Below are 18,022 nucleotides of genomic sequence, written 5' to 3' on the forward strand. Positions count from 1 at the left end.
GATAAAAATCTCTGCAAGGTTCAGTGTTCTAGTCACTGACAAAAATATCTCAGGACCAGGAAAGAAAACTTACATTCTAGTGTCAGTGACTTGCTAGTTGTGTGTACTTGAAGAACTCATCAGCCTGCTTTAGGGTTCATCTTTTTAATACAATTGTATTGCATAAATAAAACCTGCCTTGTTTATGGGCTTTAAGGGTTGCATGTACATTGCTTTCATGTGCTCCTTAAGCCTGAAGTGTTTGAGATGCCAGGTGCACACCGCAGAGGGTAAGTCTGCACAGTTAGAAGCAGGTACTCTAATTCTGCAGTGATAGTGCTGCAGGAAATGTCACTTTGTCTGTCTTTGCTAGTTCGGTGGGCCTTTCAGCATGTGAGTGCTGGAACTCATCACTGAATAGACTGGCCTACAGTTCAAAGGTTACTTCTCCTAGGGCTCACCTGTCTGTCACAAGTACTCTCCTGAAAGTTGTCCATGGTGTCCATTTGTATGTGTCTGGGTTGGGGAGTATTTTTTGAAGGAAGATTTTACTATTTAGCCCAAGCTGGCCCGTAGCACACTGTAGCAAAGACTGGCCTCAGACTAATATTCTCCTGCCTCTGCCTCATTAGAAACATGGACCATCAAGCTCAGCATTGCCAGTTATTTTAATGTCAAAGCATGAAAGGGTTAACTCGTACGCTTTTTACTAATAGATTGCCAACTAAATCAGTCTTTATGTAATTATATTTCTGGTCACACATTTCTGAGGTTTCAGGTTTTTAGTTGAGATACACTTTTAATTACCGAAGTTTTTAAAATTGGTCCTGGAGAGATGGCTTGTTCTTTAACCCTGGTTTTGCTAGTGTCTAGTTTTGAGATTGGTCATCCCATCCATACAGGCAGGAGGCTGGGATGTCTGCCAGTTCAGTACTGCTGCTGGCATTGCTAACTAGCATGGCCCTGGGCGGCGGGATCAGCTTGTTCCTGTGCTGATAGCTACTGTTAGGTTCTCTTGCTTGCTTCTAGTGCTTTGTTACAACATTCTAGTCCACTTAAAATTGATTCATTTACACACAGCAAGGTTAAGAATCTAGTTTATTCTGAAGATTTTTTAACCAGAAATACAGTTTATTGAACACTCCAAACTGCTCCTCATTGTTTGAAGATGCTGCACATGCATGTGTGTACACACATGTCTGTGTATGTTCTGGACATTCTTTTTTAAACATATTATTCTGAACCAGCACTGTGCTTAACGCAGCTTTTATAAAACTCTTGTCTAAAACCTTTCAATTGCTCATTTTCTTTGAAGTCATAACATGTCTTATATAGGTCAATAGTTGTGCTTGCTAGATTGCTCTGTGTGTGTGTGTGTGTGTGTGTGTGTGTGTGTGTGTGTGTGTGTGTATTTGTACCTATTGAGACAACAATTCAATTTTTAAAATCACGTTACATTGTTTTACCTGTTCTCTGAGATGAGCTTTTGAATGGGTCTCTGATTGGCACTGGACTGTATTTCTGGGTTACTTTAGCCGTCTCTGGCATCTTTGCAGTTTTTCATTCTTGTCAGTGTTACGGAATGTCCATTTGTAATTTTACTCAGCCTGTGACTCTGTGTGTAGCTTCCACTCCTATCACACTGGAGTCCTGAGTCTCCACCTGAGTCCTTAGCCTCAGGAAAGGGTACTGCATATTCATGTCCACCCTCCCTCACCCTGTTTGTCCTCCCAGAACCAGTCTCAGGGAAGTGAGTTTCCCTTCCAGTTCTGCAGTAACCATTACAAGCATCCCTCTGCACCATCCAGCTTCTGTGGTAGTGCTTTCCTTCTTCCCAGCTTAGGTCCCCTTCGAGCTGAGTCCCTTTCAGAAAAGATGACCATAGGTGGCCTCTACCCCTTCTTAGACCTTGTCTCCATCATGATAAATTATTTTTAAGTAGCTTTATCCTTACAAATTAAAACAAACACTTGGTCAAATAGCTGCTATCAATTCTATAACAGTGTTTTTGCTTGATGATTATTGTGCTGAATGTTGATCTGTTGATGACTAGTAGGATAAATACACTTTAACAGTAGTGCTTCTTAAATCTTAGTGCAAATACAAGTGCTCTGGGCATGACGACAAAGTACAGTTCTACTCAGTAGGCTTGGGGCTGGCCTGAGACTCATTTCTAGAAAGCTCTACTCATGTGAGAACACCTGATCTTTAGAGTGAGGTTTGGGAACCGTGATCTGTGGCCAGGTTTCTTCTGTGGCTTCTACAAGTTGAAGGCATGGAGATGAGATTCGTGTTTCAGTCAGGGGTTACTCAGTCATCTGATGTCACCTCACTCAAGTATTTCTCTTCATAATGCCAGTGCCAGTGATCATCAGTTTTCCGAGACATAAATGGAATCATACATTTTGCTAGCAACTTTATTCTCATTTGATATGTCTTATGAAAAGCCATTACATTTTGAAGGGTTTTTTTTTAATATATTGGTGCAATTCAGTTTCTGTGACTAGCATAATTTAACTATTTTGGTGGGCATTGGTGTTTTGTTTCTTTTTTTTTTAACATTACAAGCAGTGCTGTATAAAGTCCAAGGCATGTGCCTGTTGCCTGTTGCTAAGTTTACAATGGACTAAGTTTTACACTGTGAGAGGTTGTCAATTGTCCTCAAAAAAGTTTCACAAGTTATAGAAATACCAGTAATATACAAGAGGCCTGTTTTCCGACTTCTTGACACTCATTAGCAATATAGCATCTTTGCAAGTGTTCATATTCACTGCCTTTTTAATCATGAGTATGTCTTCTTGTTGACTTCTAGGAACTTGTGTGTTCTGAACACTTAACTTCTTGCTATATGTTGTAGCTTTTTTTCCCCCCAGCTGTGTCCTGCCTCCCAGATTTTCCTCAGTTTTGGGGATCCTTGTAACAGTATCTGTGTAGGAAAATTTAGCAAGAACCTGTGTAGGAAAATTTAGCAAGAATTAATATTATATGCTAAAGTACTTAGCAGAATGCCTAATCTAATAAATGTAGAAAAGTAACAGTGCCTCTGTTAAACTGCATTGTGATCTTCATCCACTCTTCCTCCACTCCGTGAGAGCTTCTGTCAGCATCTGTCTGTCCCCCAGGCATCCATCCGAGACCTGTGTTCTTCCTGCTCACTCTCTTGTGGGTAGGTTGCATTCCCTCAGTCTAGCTGCCTTTTCCCAGATGCTCCTGCAGCTTCCACCTCTTCCTGCAGCCTCAGCGACGCCAGCAACCATGACCATCTCTCATTGCTTCATTTGCAGTCTGGCAGTTTTAGGAGGAAAAAAAAAAAACATACATCTGTTTTAACCGATACCAAAGAGATTAATAGGAAAAAAATTATTGAAATCTAACTCTGTAATCTTACTGAATGATTTTTGCAACTTGCACAGTCAGACAAACTGTGGTAGGTTAGAGCTTGCAGACCTATCTGAATCAGTAAGGACCGAAGTGGCAGGCTGTCCTTAGTTAGAGCATGATGATGAGCTCTGTGCATAAGAAAGGACCAACTTCCAGAGAAAATTTGGTGAAATTTATCATTTTCCAAAGTAGAGCCTTAAGAAGTCTACTTTGGGAAGTTAAATTTTTCCTGATTAATTCTAACTTGTATTTTTCTGTGTTTAATTCTCAGCTATTTATATATCTATTTTTCATTTGGAAGAGTATACGGTGTTTAATATGTACATAACTTAAAAGTATAAGTTGTATAGTGATTAAGACTGCGAACAGTGTCCGACTGACTCGGAGCTCATCCGTGCTATGAAAACAGGCGTGGGATCAAGACTGACCTGAGCAATATGAAAGGAAGAGGGCAGTGGATCGGCCCCTGGAGACTGAATGAAGTTCCATGTCCCCAGAGTTCCGATAGTGTTGCCCTCAGAATAGCTGAAGAGGAGGTGTAGGAGAGATTGACCTCAGGAGCAGGTGGGAGAAAGATGGTCCCCACTCTGTACTCAAAGGAGAAAGTGGTGGGACCCTCTGTACTAGGAGATGAGGATTTCCCAGAAACTAGCATTTGGAAATGAGATTAAAAAAAAGGGTAGGATACCATATTGCTAAGTTTAGAATATTAAAAACAAACAAACAAAAACCTTCATAGATAAATGATAAAATTAACACTAAAATTTACCAACCACCAGGTTATTAAATATTTCCCCTCCCCCCCAAAAAAGCCACACCATTCCTCAGTGTTTATTTAAATTTCTCATGTTGGCACTTATGTTTGACGTTAAACTACTTTAAATAACACGTTTTAAATATGTCCCGTTGTGGATGCCTCTTATCTGATGAGTTCATCTCCTCCGCAGTTTCGCTGTCTGAACTGCTCAGCCTCGCAAGTCTGCTCTCAGGATGGCACTTGGTATCAGGTAAGAGGCACTCATGACGGTACATAGGACCATCACAGTGCTCTGTGCTTACCGCTCCCATCCCAAACTCAAGTTCTCAGACGTGTCACTTTGTAAAACCAATTTTTAAAGTCTTTTCAAACTTAAATAACAAGTTTCCCATTATTGTAGTTCTCCCCAGTTAACCATTTTACTGAACTAAAAAATGAAAGTATGTATAACAGCCATTATTTATGAATCAAGAATTTTTAATTATTTCAGCCCTTGAGAAATCTCTAATCTGTCCTGTATTGAGATGAAATGTCAAATTGAGTGACTTTAAATAGAGCTAGGGCTAATTCTAATTGTGATCTGGCTGCTGGGCCCAGCCCTAACGTCTGCTCCGGGCTACCACAGAGAAATGAGTATGAGATCACATAGTAACACACAAGGACCTTAAATTTGTGTCTAAGAAAAACTTTTCTAATAAAAACAAATTTTAGAAATTTGGAAAAGGAACTGGAGAGATGGCTCAGCGGTTCAAAAACGGGAACCAATTTTGATTCCCAGAACCCACATCAGGTGGCTCATAACTACCTATAACTCCAGGTCTAGGGCATCTGAGACCTCTAGGCTCCATAGACACCCTCACTAATAATGCACATGCCCACATACATACATATGTTTAAAAATAAATATTTTAAATGAAAAACAGAAGAGTCTGTGTGCACTACAGTAAGGCACAAATACTAGATTACTAAGTGCAGAGATAACATGCCCCATCTTAATCTCATGGGTGAGTTGTAGTATTTCTTTAAAATAATCCATTGCCCTTTCCCCAGTAATTAAGAAAGTCATCAGTCTAGTTCCTAGTAGTCAGTAACTAGTAAACTTCAGTGTTGCAGTTCTGAGGTTGAGACAAATTAGTTTACATTGTATCTTAAAAGAATACTTGAAAAATCCCTAAGCAAAAATTTTAATGAGCAGCACATCTATAATTTCTTTTTTTTTTTTTTTTTTTTTTTTTTTTTTTTTTGGTTTTTCGAGACAGGGTTTCTCTCTGTAGCTTTGCACCTTTCCTGGAACTCACTTGGTAGTCCAGGCTGGCCTCGAACTCACAGAGATCTTGCCTGGCTCTTTCTCCCGAGTGCTGGGATTAAAGGCGTGCGCCACCACCACCTGGCGTGGGCGTAAGTCCTAGTTTTTTTTTTAGAAATGGGGAGTAACCTAACATACCGTCTAGACAGGCAGAGAGAAAACCACCCAGGAAGGAAGCTGTGAGGGAGAGGGCTGAGTGAACAGTTGAGTTGATGTAGTGAAATGTGTAAAATCCAAATGGTAGGGCTGATAGATCATAGTGATAACCTTAGGCTTCCACTTTCTGTCTTCGTGTTGATAGCTGTGTCCTGAGAGATGAAGTTGCTCTTTGGCTCTGATGCTAACTGTTGAAGAACATTGAAATAAGACAAATCTGCACCCACGCACTCACTTCCTTTTCTTTATTCAACACTTCATTGTGGTTAACAATCTTGTAAGAAAATTCAATTTTACATTTAAATTTTTCCAAAATTATTTCCTAAAGGGGGCATCAATATGCCAGCAAACTTGACAGAGAATTCAGTTAGAAAATTAGTACCAAGGGGCTGGAGAGGTGGTACAGGCATTAGGAGTGTACGTTGGTCTTGCAGAGAACCAGAGTTCCATTCATAGCAACCACATCAGGTGGCACCATGGAATGGACCCCCTCTCTGGACAATTTGGGCACCTGTACTCACACATGTGCAGACCCATACATACACATAGTTTAAAATTTTAAATCTTTTTAAAAACTAGAACCAAGTCTCACTTTGAATATAAATGCAGAGATATTAAATAGCATACTAAATAATGTACTAAAATATCCTAAGAGGATAAAGTCAAGACCTGGTAGAATTTTTATCAGAAATGCAAGATTAGCTTAATATTAGAGAGAGACAGACAGAAAACAAGCTATTATTTTTTAGTGAGTACTCCAAAATAAAAATCACTAAGTGCTGAAAAGACATTTGATAAAATCCAGTGTTAGTGCTCATTTTTTCTACTAGCTAGTTAGTTTGAAGTTTGAAAATTGAAAACTGAAGTAACTATTTCAAAGACATCCTTTACCTAGATTGACCAGTTAATATTTCACATTTTCTGTCTTCTCTTTGTCTCCTTATATGCATCTTAGTTTGTTATTTTTTAATAAAACTGTTAAAAAAATAAGTCAAATATAAGGACAGGTGATCACAAAATTTTTAGTATATATTTCCTCAAAACAAAGACCTACTCTTGCATATTCAGAATTCTGTTTCACACACAAAGACTTTAAATGGCATCATAGATGTCAGACTCTGCACGAAGTTAAATTATGAAGTTAAATGTGACTCTGCATACTTTTACAAGATTTATTTAACCAAGCAAAGTTAGTTATACTAAAGTTAATCAGGAAATGGGTGTTTCCAGTCAGTCACATTTTCAGGTAAGTAATCAATGGAACATGATCACTAGCACCTTTGTGCAACAGTGCATTATAAAGCTAAGAGCTCACATCAGGTGCTGACCTCCACATGCATGAGGAGAGAATTGCTCCAGAGTAAGTTCTGGTCCGGGAGCCTGAGCTCAGTGGTCCCGATTGCAGTGGTCCCGAGTGCAGTGGCTCCAAGGGCAGAGGCAGAAAGAAAGGCTCTTTAACAAATGCTTTTGAGCTATTTAAGTATGCCTGAGGTATTCTAGCCCTGGGCTATAGAAGAAAACATTAAACAACTTTTCTCTCATAGAACATAGAAGCAAAAAAACAAAAAACAGGGAAAGTTCAGTGTCCAGGGGAAGCTTTAAGTATCTACTTAATGTACTTTAGAGGGCCGGGTAGGTGTCTTAGTTGGTAACCTGCTTGTTTTGCAGGCATGAGGACCTTTATTCAATCCCAGAACCCATATAAAATTGGGCAGGTGTACAGAGTACTCTGGAGGCAAAGGCAGATTCTTGTGACTCACTAGCCAGCAAGCCTTACCTAATTGGCTAACTCCAGGGGAATGAGAGTCCCTGTCTCAAACAATAAGGTGGCCAGTCCCAGAGGAACCATACCCATGACTACTTTTAAGCCTCCACAAATGTACATACACACACACAGAGATGCATATATACAACTATATGAGCATACACACGCACACACAGAGGGGGGGGGATATTTTGTACAGTAAAATAACGGAAGAAGTTCTTTCGGTGTGGTCGGTTTGGATTATAAGGAAGACATAACCACGTGAATGTACAATAGAGAACACAAAGCCGAGGGAACAACACAATGGCCCTGAAAACAGGGATCTTACCACTCAGGATCTGAGGGAGGCCAGTGGCACTGGAGCAACAGTACACGGGATGGTTGGAAATGATATCTTCAAAGACGCAGTGTTGGAGGTTGGATGCAGATCTCCTGGGACTCTTCATGAATTGCAGTAAGACTGCAGCAAGACACTTCAACATAAAACCTCATTATATACAGGTCCACACTCCTGATGGGTCAAAATAGTAACTGTTCAAAATGATCATAGAAAAGGCGAAGAAGAAAATACAGTTGGGAAAAATGATTTTATAGCAGAGACAATCTTTCACACCGTACCTTTGAAAATTAAAGGGGACAAATCGTGATATAACTATTAGTATTGAAAAGTACAAGGCAGAAATCTCAATTTTTTGCAGTATCTGAAAGGAAATGGTTTAATGCCATTAAATATAACAACTACTATATATCTGTATGAAAAAGTTTAACTTTCAATAATTGGACAAGCTATGAAAGGAAATATAGTTGACAAATAAAATATACATGTAATTAACTTTAGAAGTCAAGTAATAAAGTAAAAATAATATATTTTATGTTTATTAAATTGCCAAATTAAGAGGGGGAGGAATTTCAGTAAAATTATTGAACTTCATGTGTCCACAGAACAAACACAAGTTTTGGGGGAGTGGGGAGAGAAAAAAAAAAGAATCTCAGCCCCAGACAGAAAATCTCAGCCGTTGGCAACCAAGCCCTTTCCTCTGTCTGTTCCTCGCCTTCAGTAGAACTGGTGCTGGGCTTCTCTGTGTAATGAATGTCTTCTAAAATGGGGAGTTAATTGCAGAAGTGTGCAGATTCTTCAATCTGGAATAGAAAGTTCAAAGACTGTAACAAAGGGTAAGCTGGGGGTTGGAGGGAAATAGAATGGGGCATAGTAAAGTCAGATAAGGTGGCTGTGTCAGTGACCTCAAAAATCTAACTGGGCTTCAGAAATAGAGAACTTTGTGCTAACTAACCTAGTTGTAAGCCGGTTCTGGAAAACCAGAGTAAAACTTAAGATGAGTCCAAGTAAATAAAATTAAAAAGCAGAATAAGGCTAAGACCATTGGAACCTCACAAGTCGGAGACTCCTGTGCTAGCTCATGAGATCAGAAGCAGCAGCTGTGTGATTCCTCAGCTGAGAACAAGGCCTCTGCCATCTTTCCCACTCTCCTGCCCTAACTGCAAGTTAGTACATAGCAGCATCCAGTCTCTCTGTGTGCGGCATGCGTGTAAGTGCTGAGAGGACATCTCGGGGTTGTAGACTCTCAGTCTGCCTTCTTTCCTAAGGTAAAGAACACAGGGTTCTCTGCACTGAAGGCTTTGCACCCACCTACCCTGAGATAGCACAACACTGGCCAGTCGCCATCTCAGCCTCTTCTGGATTCCATGATAGGTAGCTCATTGGATCTTCCTTCAAAAGTGGAAACCTGCAAAGTTTAGAACAGGAAAATCAGTGCCTCCAGACTGCTTTCTGATGATTTGTTTGTCTGTGGTAGTGAAGGTGAAGCAGACAGAGAGGGAATGTGGCCCCTGCCTCCATCTACAGAAGGCTCCTCCCTCCCTAGGATTGTGTGGTCATGCTGTAGCTGTGAACACTAAATCATATTGAAAGGAGGTGGTCACCAATCCGTGTAATAGGAACATGTTTTCAATACTTCTAAAGACCATTTTAAAATTAAAAAAAAAAAACTGAAGGAAAGAGTATCAAATGTATGAACAATAGTGTACAAATTCCAGTTTCACCCATTTGCAGATAGGGTCTCTTACTCTGGAGTGGTTCAGTGGGTTTTCAGCAGCAGCAGCTCTGGGAGAATCCAGGACTCAAATGCTTAGCCCACAGAGTTGCTGGTGCAATGCAGCTTGTAGTCTTCTGCAGGCACTCTATAGGAAGGGAGGGGAGGGGAAGGAGGAAGGAAGGAGAGGTACTGATAGTAACTTGAATCTTAATTGACAACTTAAATTTTAACTTGTCATCACTATTATCAGGGAATATAAATTATAATCCCCAATTCTCCAAAGCTTTTCTGTATGAACTTGTTTTTATGTAAACACAGCCTTACTCATACTTTTCTTTTTTTTTTTTTTTAGTCATACCCTATGGTATTGCAGTATCGACCAAGAATTGACTTTGGGTAGGCCAAGGAGCCCAGACTGCACTGAATGAACCCTGCACTATTTGTTTACTCATCGGCAGATTGCACAGTGAGCGGTGTGTGGACTTGAGAGACACGATCTGATTTTCAGCATGCACATAAGGCCATTGTCTGTCTCGACATTGTCAGTTTCCTTCATGTTGTTTCTACTAGGAGCAATCCAAGTGCCCTTCTGCTACTGACCATCTGCATAAGATATTCGTCTCGTCTCACAGTGTGCAAAGCACGGCTGAAATCAGCTAGGAGTATAGCCGTGACTCTGCTTTCTCAATGTTTTGCTTGCCTGTTGCAAGATTGTTCTAATGTTAATTACACTAGTAAAATGGCTCAATCCTTGTGGTGTTGCAGTTTTCACATACTTAATACTTTTATTCTTGTTAAAATAGAGTACTGTACAAGAACTAGTATAATTATATCTTGAAATTATTTTGTATAAAAATATATTTAGAAGAGTGGTTTCTGAGCCACTGTCCTATTCTTGGTAAACTTTTATGTAAAAAAGAATAAACGGCCAAAAAAAAAAAAAAAAAACCAAAATGCCAGCTCATTCTTGAGTGTGCAAGTCCTTTTGTGAAGAATTCCAGTTATCTTTTGACCAGAGCACATTACAATTGGAGCTATCCTGAATGTCTGGGTAGTCTCTACCATTGCACAGGAAGGCGTGTTAGCCCTTCACATTGAAAACGTATGTGACTTGGACAACTGAAGTTCATAATGTTGGCAGCTGATCATATTGATGTCTAATAAAATTAATGTGTGAGTATGTTAATGTTTGTCAATGTCTTAGGGCAAGTGGGTGTTGCTCTACAAAACTCCATTTGTTGTCTTGCCTGTGTTGTGTGTGCATCATGGCATTGTCGATGCCGTTTTGTGAAAGCATTGTTTCTTTTAAGTTGGCCTTAGGCATGTGTTGTGGCATGCAGAGGGTTATGTATAATGGTTTTAAATACTAGGATTTTAGATAATATTCGCTCATTTATGGATTTCCAAAATCTCAAGTTACTGATCCAGATTGTTAGCTGCATATCACATTTCCAAACCATACCCACAAAATAAATGCTATGTAATAGATAAATATTCTAACCAAAATTGGTGGTTTTGGGATATTTTATTTTAGATACTGTAGTAAACAGGAAGTGGGATTGTTGTTTTCACTGTGAGTTCATTAAAGGTGAGTGTAGTAGAAGTCAGAACTCTGATGATGTCCTTGATATTGACAGTTTGCTTAAGTCTTCCACACGTGAAATTAGCCTGCAAGTCAGGGTCCTCTGTTATCTTATTACATGAAAAGCATTTTAGATCTTGTCAAATACATAGTTGAAAAGAAAACTGTGAAACATGTCTATTGGTTGCTTTGAAACACACAAGTTAACTTCTGACAGGTGGGGGAAAATAGGAAAAATGACTTTTTTCAGAAATCTGATAAGAGCACCGTGTGTTCCACACATCGTTTTTAGACTGTGAACACAGGTGCTCTACATTTCCCTGTAAAATACTTCACAAGCTGATGCTTTCTGATTTTCAGAGTGCTTCGTAGAAATAAAACATCGTACAGCTCTAAGAAATATACAAAGTGAAGCTCAATCTTGGAGTATTTTATAATATAAAAGGCTGAAAGTTTATGATTTTTCCTTACATCTTTTTTTTCAAGTCAAAAGGTATATTAAAGTTTGCTGCATTAGAAGGCCATAGCAACTCTTTAACTTGAGGTTGTTATAGATGGGCTGTTTCTGGAAGAACTCACGAGCAGGATTTAAAAGATAGTTGATTTACTCTAAAGTTTAGACCATTTTGTTTGACCAAAAACCTGAATCTATTATCTAACTACAGAAATTATTTTGATGTTTTGTAAAACCTAGTTCCTCGTTATCTCTAAGAAAAATTTAAAGATACTACAGTTTGTCACATTTAGATAAGTATATTTTAAATATGAAGGTTAATTTTAATTAAGTCAAAATCAATTTTGAAAACCAAACACTAAGACTTGGCTATTTTGCTCCTCATCAAGATGTAAGGCCATAGGTAAATTTTACATACAAGGTCTCTTTAAATTTTGCTTGTTGCCTGATGACATGTTATGACTATTTTCCAGGGACACATAGGAAATAGTTATGAAAGGAAGCAACTTTATAAAAGTTCCTTTATTTAATGTTATGCATTGACATTTTCACTGAGATGTAAAAGACTATATTCCAAAACATACCATTAAGGATGGCTGGTGTCACATGGGAACATGGGTAATGTGGTGTTGCTAGTGGAGTCAGGCTTTTTAAGCTAGCCTCCTCTGGTATATCAGCCAAGTGTAGACCACTTTCTTGTCTGGTGTGACATGCACCAAATTCCCACTTAGTTGCCCTTGTAAGGAACCCGCTGTAGGAAACATGAGCAGGCACTGTGTGTGGCCAACTTTACATGTACAGGGTTGCTTAACAAAACCCTCTAGAATAGCCCTGAACCTATACACTCAAGAATACGTGAACGTTATTCTTCAATCTGTTGTCCCTTAAGCAATAAACTAAAGAACCCTACTCCAGAAAAGATTTTTACCTGTTTTATCTGCCTTAAAAATCAGCCCTAAAGAAAGGGGCCAAGGAATCTTGAATATAAAGAATGCCTGTGGTCTGTAAGAATCACTTCAAATTGCAGTGATCACATAAGTTAATAGAGAAAGAAAATGTCCTTTTCTCGGTTGGTCCTAAAAATTAAACTAAAGAGTTCGTTCATGAGATTATATTAAGTCTGAGGTTTGGGTAATGAGTAATGTTTTTGACAACTTTTAAATATTCTTTATTCACTAAGCATCTACCCCGTACTAATGTGCCACATTGTACAAACATAGTGAAAGAGAACAAATGTTCATTTGAACTGAGTCCGTAATAAAACCATTATGTTATATAATATTATAAACTGTTAAGCTTTACTGACTATTTAAAAGAAAGTGCCTCATTGCTAAAGTGTGTTTCTGTTTTAGGTTACCTGCATAAGTCTCCAGTTATCTGTATCTGTCTCATAAATGGTTTCATATCTAAGTGGGTACTTAAAAGCTAAAGTCTTTTTCAAAAAGTTTTGTATCACCAAAGACATTTTATTGTTAATAACCATGTTGGAGACAGTTTGGACAGTTCAGAAGATGGAAACTAGTAGATTGTGACCTGACGGTAAATAGGTAGTAACCTTGATTGCTTACCAAAACATTGCCAATGAAGGCACTGCAGTTCGAGTTCTTGGTGGGATGAGTCAAATGCCTCTTTTGCTACAGTGTATTTCCCTTCAAATATGGGTTTTTTTCCAGCTACATCTGGTAGACCTTAGAAAATCCTCAAATATGAGAAAGAAAACAAATATCCTCCCCAGTGAAAAGTGGGAGAAAAAGGAACTTAGGAAATTGAGATTTTAATTTTTAAGAAGCCTTTTATTCCATAGAAGTGGTATGAAGGAGAGTATGCCTGTTTAGCTCCTGGGTTCTTAGTAAAATGTGCAGCTTTGTTGAAGACAGGCTTTAGTAGAAGTGCTGACAGGCCTGCCTCCGTAGAGCACAGAACATTCTGCTGGATTAGCAGAAGTGCTTTTGCTATTTTTAAAAGCAAAATTCCATAAGGGCCTGTGATAGTTTTTTATTTAAAAGTGACTCTCTTTCTCAGCAGCCACTTTATTGTTATTAAACTTAGCCCTGTGGCCAGATATTGACAGTGGAGCACTGAAAATTGTCCCAGTACGCCATTCTTTCTCTGGGGTTGATGGTCTGCTTTGGACCACCGCTAAGGTAAAAAAAGCTCCCTGAGCTAGACCTTCTGCAGAGTGGATGAGACAGCCCCACAGTCCTGGTTGCCTGGTCTGCAAGCCCTGCAACTGAGCTGTATCCCTCATCCATTCCTCTGGATCAGGAGTTCTCTAGAAATCTACCCTTTATATCAATAAAAAATCAGTATGAATTTGCCAAATCTTTTCTAGATTAGAATCATAAAAACTTGAAATGCTGTTACAGTTGTTTTCAGTATGTAAATCCTCTGGAGAGCAATAAGGGACATGGCATGTCTGCTAGGTCTGCTGCTTCAGGAGTTGTTGAACAGTGTCAGGGTCACTAAAGACTCAGAAGCCCTCAGAGCACAGGATCACCACTTGTTTGGATTTACTTGATGGACTTTGCTCAGTGTGTTCTGAATGAACACAGGTTAAGATACAATACAATGCCAGTAGACAGTAGGGCTTTCATTGTGTTAAGCCATGGTGTTTCTCGGGTCATTTGAAAGTCTTTCTCTTCCTAGAATATGATTTTCACAAAAAGCAAGTTTACATCATCATGTTTTCTAGTAGAATTAAAATGTTTGGGCACTTTTTCAGAAAAGGATAAAAATTAAACATTTCAAAAGAACTGCTTTAAATTTTCGTGCAGGTGTGTCTAACCTCATCCACTTTTCCATGATTCAAAATGGTGGCTTCCCAGAAATGTGTTTTCCATCTTAATTGTCTTTGAATCTAGAATCAATGTAACAGATATGTTAAATACTAGGCCTAGTTTTGTAGTACTTACTAGAAAACCAACTGTAGCACAAATGAAGACTAACCATTCTGAGGGCATCTCTACATAGTCTGGTGTATTGACATGGGACCAGGAGCGGCTCTTTCTACATATGTGTCTATTTGGAGGTCACCCTGGCACTGTTGAAGGCCGGTTTTCTTTTGCAGTCTTTTTCAGAATGGGGTGGGGGCCTAAGTGTCCTTATGAAGCTGTGGTCCAGGACAAGAGCGTGGGGTGGGGCGTATGTGTTCCTTCACTTTCCTGTGTCTGGTAACTCAACAGCAATCATTTCTTAGAATAGCCCTCACAGTAAATCTAGCCCAGAATATATTGTAGAGTTATGTTGCTAATTTTATTTTGAAATACGAAATATTTTAAGCTTTTTGTCAAAAGTGATAACATCTTAATACAAATAAAAACCTTTTTGTGGTTGTAAGATTTAGCTTATGAGTCATTCAAATTGAAGTGAAAGAATTACCAGGTCATTGTTAATGACTTAGTCTATTAAGAATCTATGTATTTTTGTAAAGGAAAAGCACTTGTAGATATTTAATCAGTACAAGGTCTATGTCTGTTTTGCAGAAAGAAAATGCTGCTTAGAGATTCTCTTTAAATATTTTTTATTTTTGTGCTCATGTATTTTCTGTTGATCTATGGAATGTTCTGTACAAAACTGTATGACTGTACTGGTGAGCTGGATACATTTTTTTTTTTAAATTCTGGTCTTAGCCATGTATATTTGACCATGTTGAAAATAGTATCTTTGTTATTAAATTTTTGATTGCATATTTATTGTTTGCCTGTTTAGTGTTACTTGGTATAGACTGCTACCTCTGTTGAAAATGTTCCTTTAAGTAGTTTCCATAGCATATTTTATTGATACTCATTGAGTATTTAAGATTATAAATAAGAGTATTAAGGAGCTGTTCTAAAGATGTGTGTGCCCCTTAACTAATGCTTCAGTTGTCTATACACACATACCAAATTTTCCAAGCCCAGGGAGTCTTTAGAAAAAGTAATTATAGATCAAAGAGTCTCAAGAGATTTGAAGGACTGTTTCCTCCACCAGTTAGAGAACTTGGCTTTGAGCATTCCTGGGCTAGTTTCTTGGATGGATGGATGGATGGATGGATGGATGGATGGATGGATGGATGGATGGATGGGAAGATGGGAAGGAAGGATGATTTTTTTTTTTTTTTATTTTTTTTTTTTTTTTTTTTGCTTTTTTAAGGTCTTAAAAGCAATGCTTAATGGCCTAAATGTTGTAATGGCTAATGACACAAATCTTGACTTGTATTTGGGGATTATGCCTAATTTTAAGCTTTCTATGTCTGGTGACAATGCAAGATTTACAAAAAGTTATGATAAGGATGACAAAAATAACAGTAGACATTAAGATATTTCGGGTGTGCCTAGAGTCACTCTTAAGTCTCTAATGTGTATTAGCTCATTTAGTTCTGATAGCAGCCCTCTAAGTTCTGTTAGCCGGAAAGAAACTCAGGCGCCTGCGACTTATGCTCACTTGTCGGAGTTCACCAAGCCCGAGGATTCAGACCTATGCTGTCTGGCTCCAGAGTCTTTGGTCAACCTTTAGCTGGCTCTCATTGCACCCTACGTGGCACTTGCTTCAGAGATTCTAGTTGGGCTAAGGAAGACATCTAAGTCAGGAAGGTGGGAAGGCTCTTCCCCGTGCCCCACTGATCAGTGAATCATGACGGTAGCCTGGGCCCTCAATAAGGTGGGATGCAGATGGATCCGACCTGCCTCTTGTCTCCACTCTCACCATGGATGCTCAGAACAGGAAAGAGCAAGAAGAATCCTGCACAGGGAGTCCAGGGACTATGACACACTTACCCTCCTTGCATGTCATTGACCAGAAGCAACTAGAGGACCTGGTTAAGCCATGCCCCAAGCAGGAAAACACATGTAGCATAACCTGCTAATCACTTTCTGCACTTGCATTTGAGAAAGGAGGTCACAGTTTGCCTGGGACTGCAAAGTGTTTTTGTCAGCACAGACTTGGCTATTCTCTCTAATTTAGAAGGATATGGAGGGTCTTGTGCCCAGGCTGGACCTGAGGAGTTCAGCTTTTTACATATCTGGGAATTTACAGGTAGTATTTCCTAGAAGCCAAGACAAAGAGTCCTTAGCAATCTAATTCCTGCCATGGAGCTTGGTGTCAGGATAGCTGTCCTAGAGACAATATGAGCAATCATGCCCAACAAGGCTAAATAGGCTGTAACACAGCAAAAGGAACTATCCTGTTCTTTCAAACTACCCTCATTAGGAGGACCCACTCTTTCTACAGGGCTCTGCTCTTACAGGCAACGCAGGGTCCTCTCAAAGTCTTTTCTTCAAACCTCAACATCCTCTTACAAACCTGTGCTTCCTGCATGGCCCTACTCCCCTAAGCTCCCCACTCCTGGATCCTCACCCTATAAAGCTGTCCTCAGATAGTACCTTGGACCTCTTAACAAGACCTCCTCCAAGCCCTGACCAGTACAGGATCCCTCTCACAGTTCCAGTTCACCCTCAAAGCCTGCTGGCCTTGCTTCTCCCAAAGCCACAAGCTTGGAGTCCCGTTCCAAACAACAGAACCCGCTGCTCCTTACCTCTCACCTTGTAAATCCCCTGTCTTCCTTGACAAGCCCCAGCCTTCCTTCAAAGCCTCTGAGGAAATGGCAAGGCCCTGCGTCTGCATCATCCTGCTTCCACAAAGCCAGTCCCTTCTTGAAGAGGCTAGATAGCTCTGAGGCAGCCTGCACCGCTGTGTAGCACTGCTGCTCCTACAAGCCCGTGCCCTTCTAGTCACTTCTTTCCGGTGCCCTGTTCCCTCACAAAACAGCATAGCCCTCCTACAAAGCCCAGCTTTTCTCCCTGAAGTCTGTTCCTCCTTAGGAAGCCCTGTTCCACCCAGGAAGCCTGCTCCTGGAGAAGTGGAGTCCCTGCTGCCTCCATCCGCCAACCCCAGTCTTTGCCCTACCCCTCCCCTCCGCTGGAAGTAGCTCCTCCACACCATGCCGAGCCCTGCTCCTCACAAACACTGCCCCTCCTGAGAAGCCCTGCTCCTGGCCGAGCTTCTCTTACTGGGGTCTGAAGTCCACTGCTTGCTGCCTCTTCAGGAGAAAACCAGGAGACAATGGTAATTGGAAGTGAGCTTATTCATGATGTGGGGGCCAGCACTGGGAAGAGAAATGTTTTTCTTTGTGTTTCCTGCAGTAGTGTTACAACTTAGAGAAGAGATGAGAGAAAAGCCAGGAAGTAAGTGCATGTGCATTTAATCATATATGCAGTCCAATCTGTGAGAAGGCTACCCCGAGGGTTCCAACAGGTGCCCAGGCTGCAAGCTGGCCTCAACTGTGGGGTTTCTTTTAGGTTGCATTGTGTAAGACCATCCACTGCAAGGTTATACTACGTCTACTCACAGGTCCCTTCTCCCCTTAGGAATCAGCTGTCCTTTCTTCAAAGCTTCGCTGTTTCATATAGCTCCAACCCTCCTTGTAAATCTTTCTCCTAATCCCCACCTGACTTGCACATAGCCTACAAAGTCCCATGCCTCCTGCGTGGCCTGGGTCCTCCTTGGAGGCCCTGCTGACATGTGTGGCCTAGGCCCATCCTTACAAACCTTGCCTGCTCCCTAGGAAGTCTTTGTCCCGTCCAGCAAGCTCTCACCTGCTACAAACTCCTG

The 18,022-nt window shown here is 40.1% G+C and overlaps 1 protein-coding gene across 4 annotated transcripts in view; it reads left to right on the forward strand.

Moving 5' to 3' along the window:
- Nucleotides 1-15,122, forward strand: part of Pcgf5 (polycomb group ring finger 5) — a 118,533-nt gene extending 103,411 nt beyond the window's left edge. For 3 of the 4 annotated variants that reach the window (XM_028882870.2, XM_028882868.2, XM_028882869.2), the window contains exons 9-10: nt 4,308-4,367; nt 9,751-15,122. In XM_028882870.2, coding sequence (XP_028738703.1) covers nt 4,308-4,367; nt 9,751-9,798 — 108 coding nt within the window. In that variant the 3' untranslated portion in view covers nt 9,799-15,122. The remainder of the gene's footprint in view (nt 1-4,307; nt 4,368-9,750) is intronic. The other variant, XM_037206490.1, reaches the window with a different exon arrangement.
- Nucleotides 15,123-18,022: the final 2,900 nt, after the last annotated feature.

Source organism: Peromyscus leucopus, chromosome 1 (genome assembly GCF_004664715.2).
Source record: "Peromyscus leucopus breed LL Stock chromosome 1, UCI_PerLeu_2.1, whole genome shotgun sequence".
In the NCBI taxonomy this organism is placed as follows: Eukaryota; Metazoa; Chordata; class Mammalia; order Rodentia; family Cricetidae; genus Peromyscus; species Peromyscus leucopus.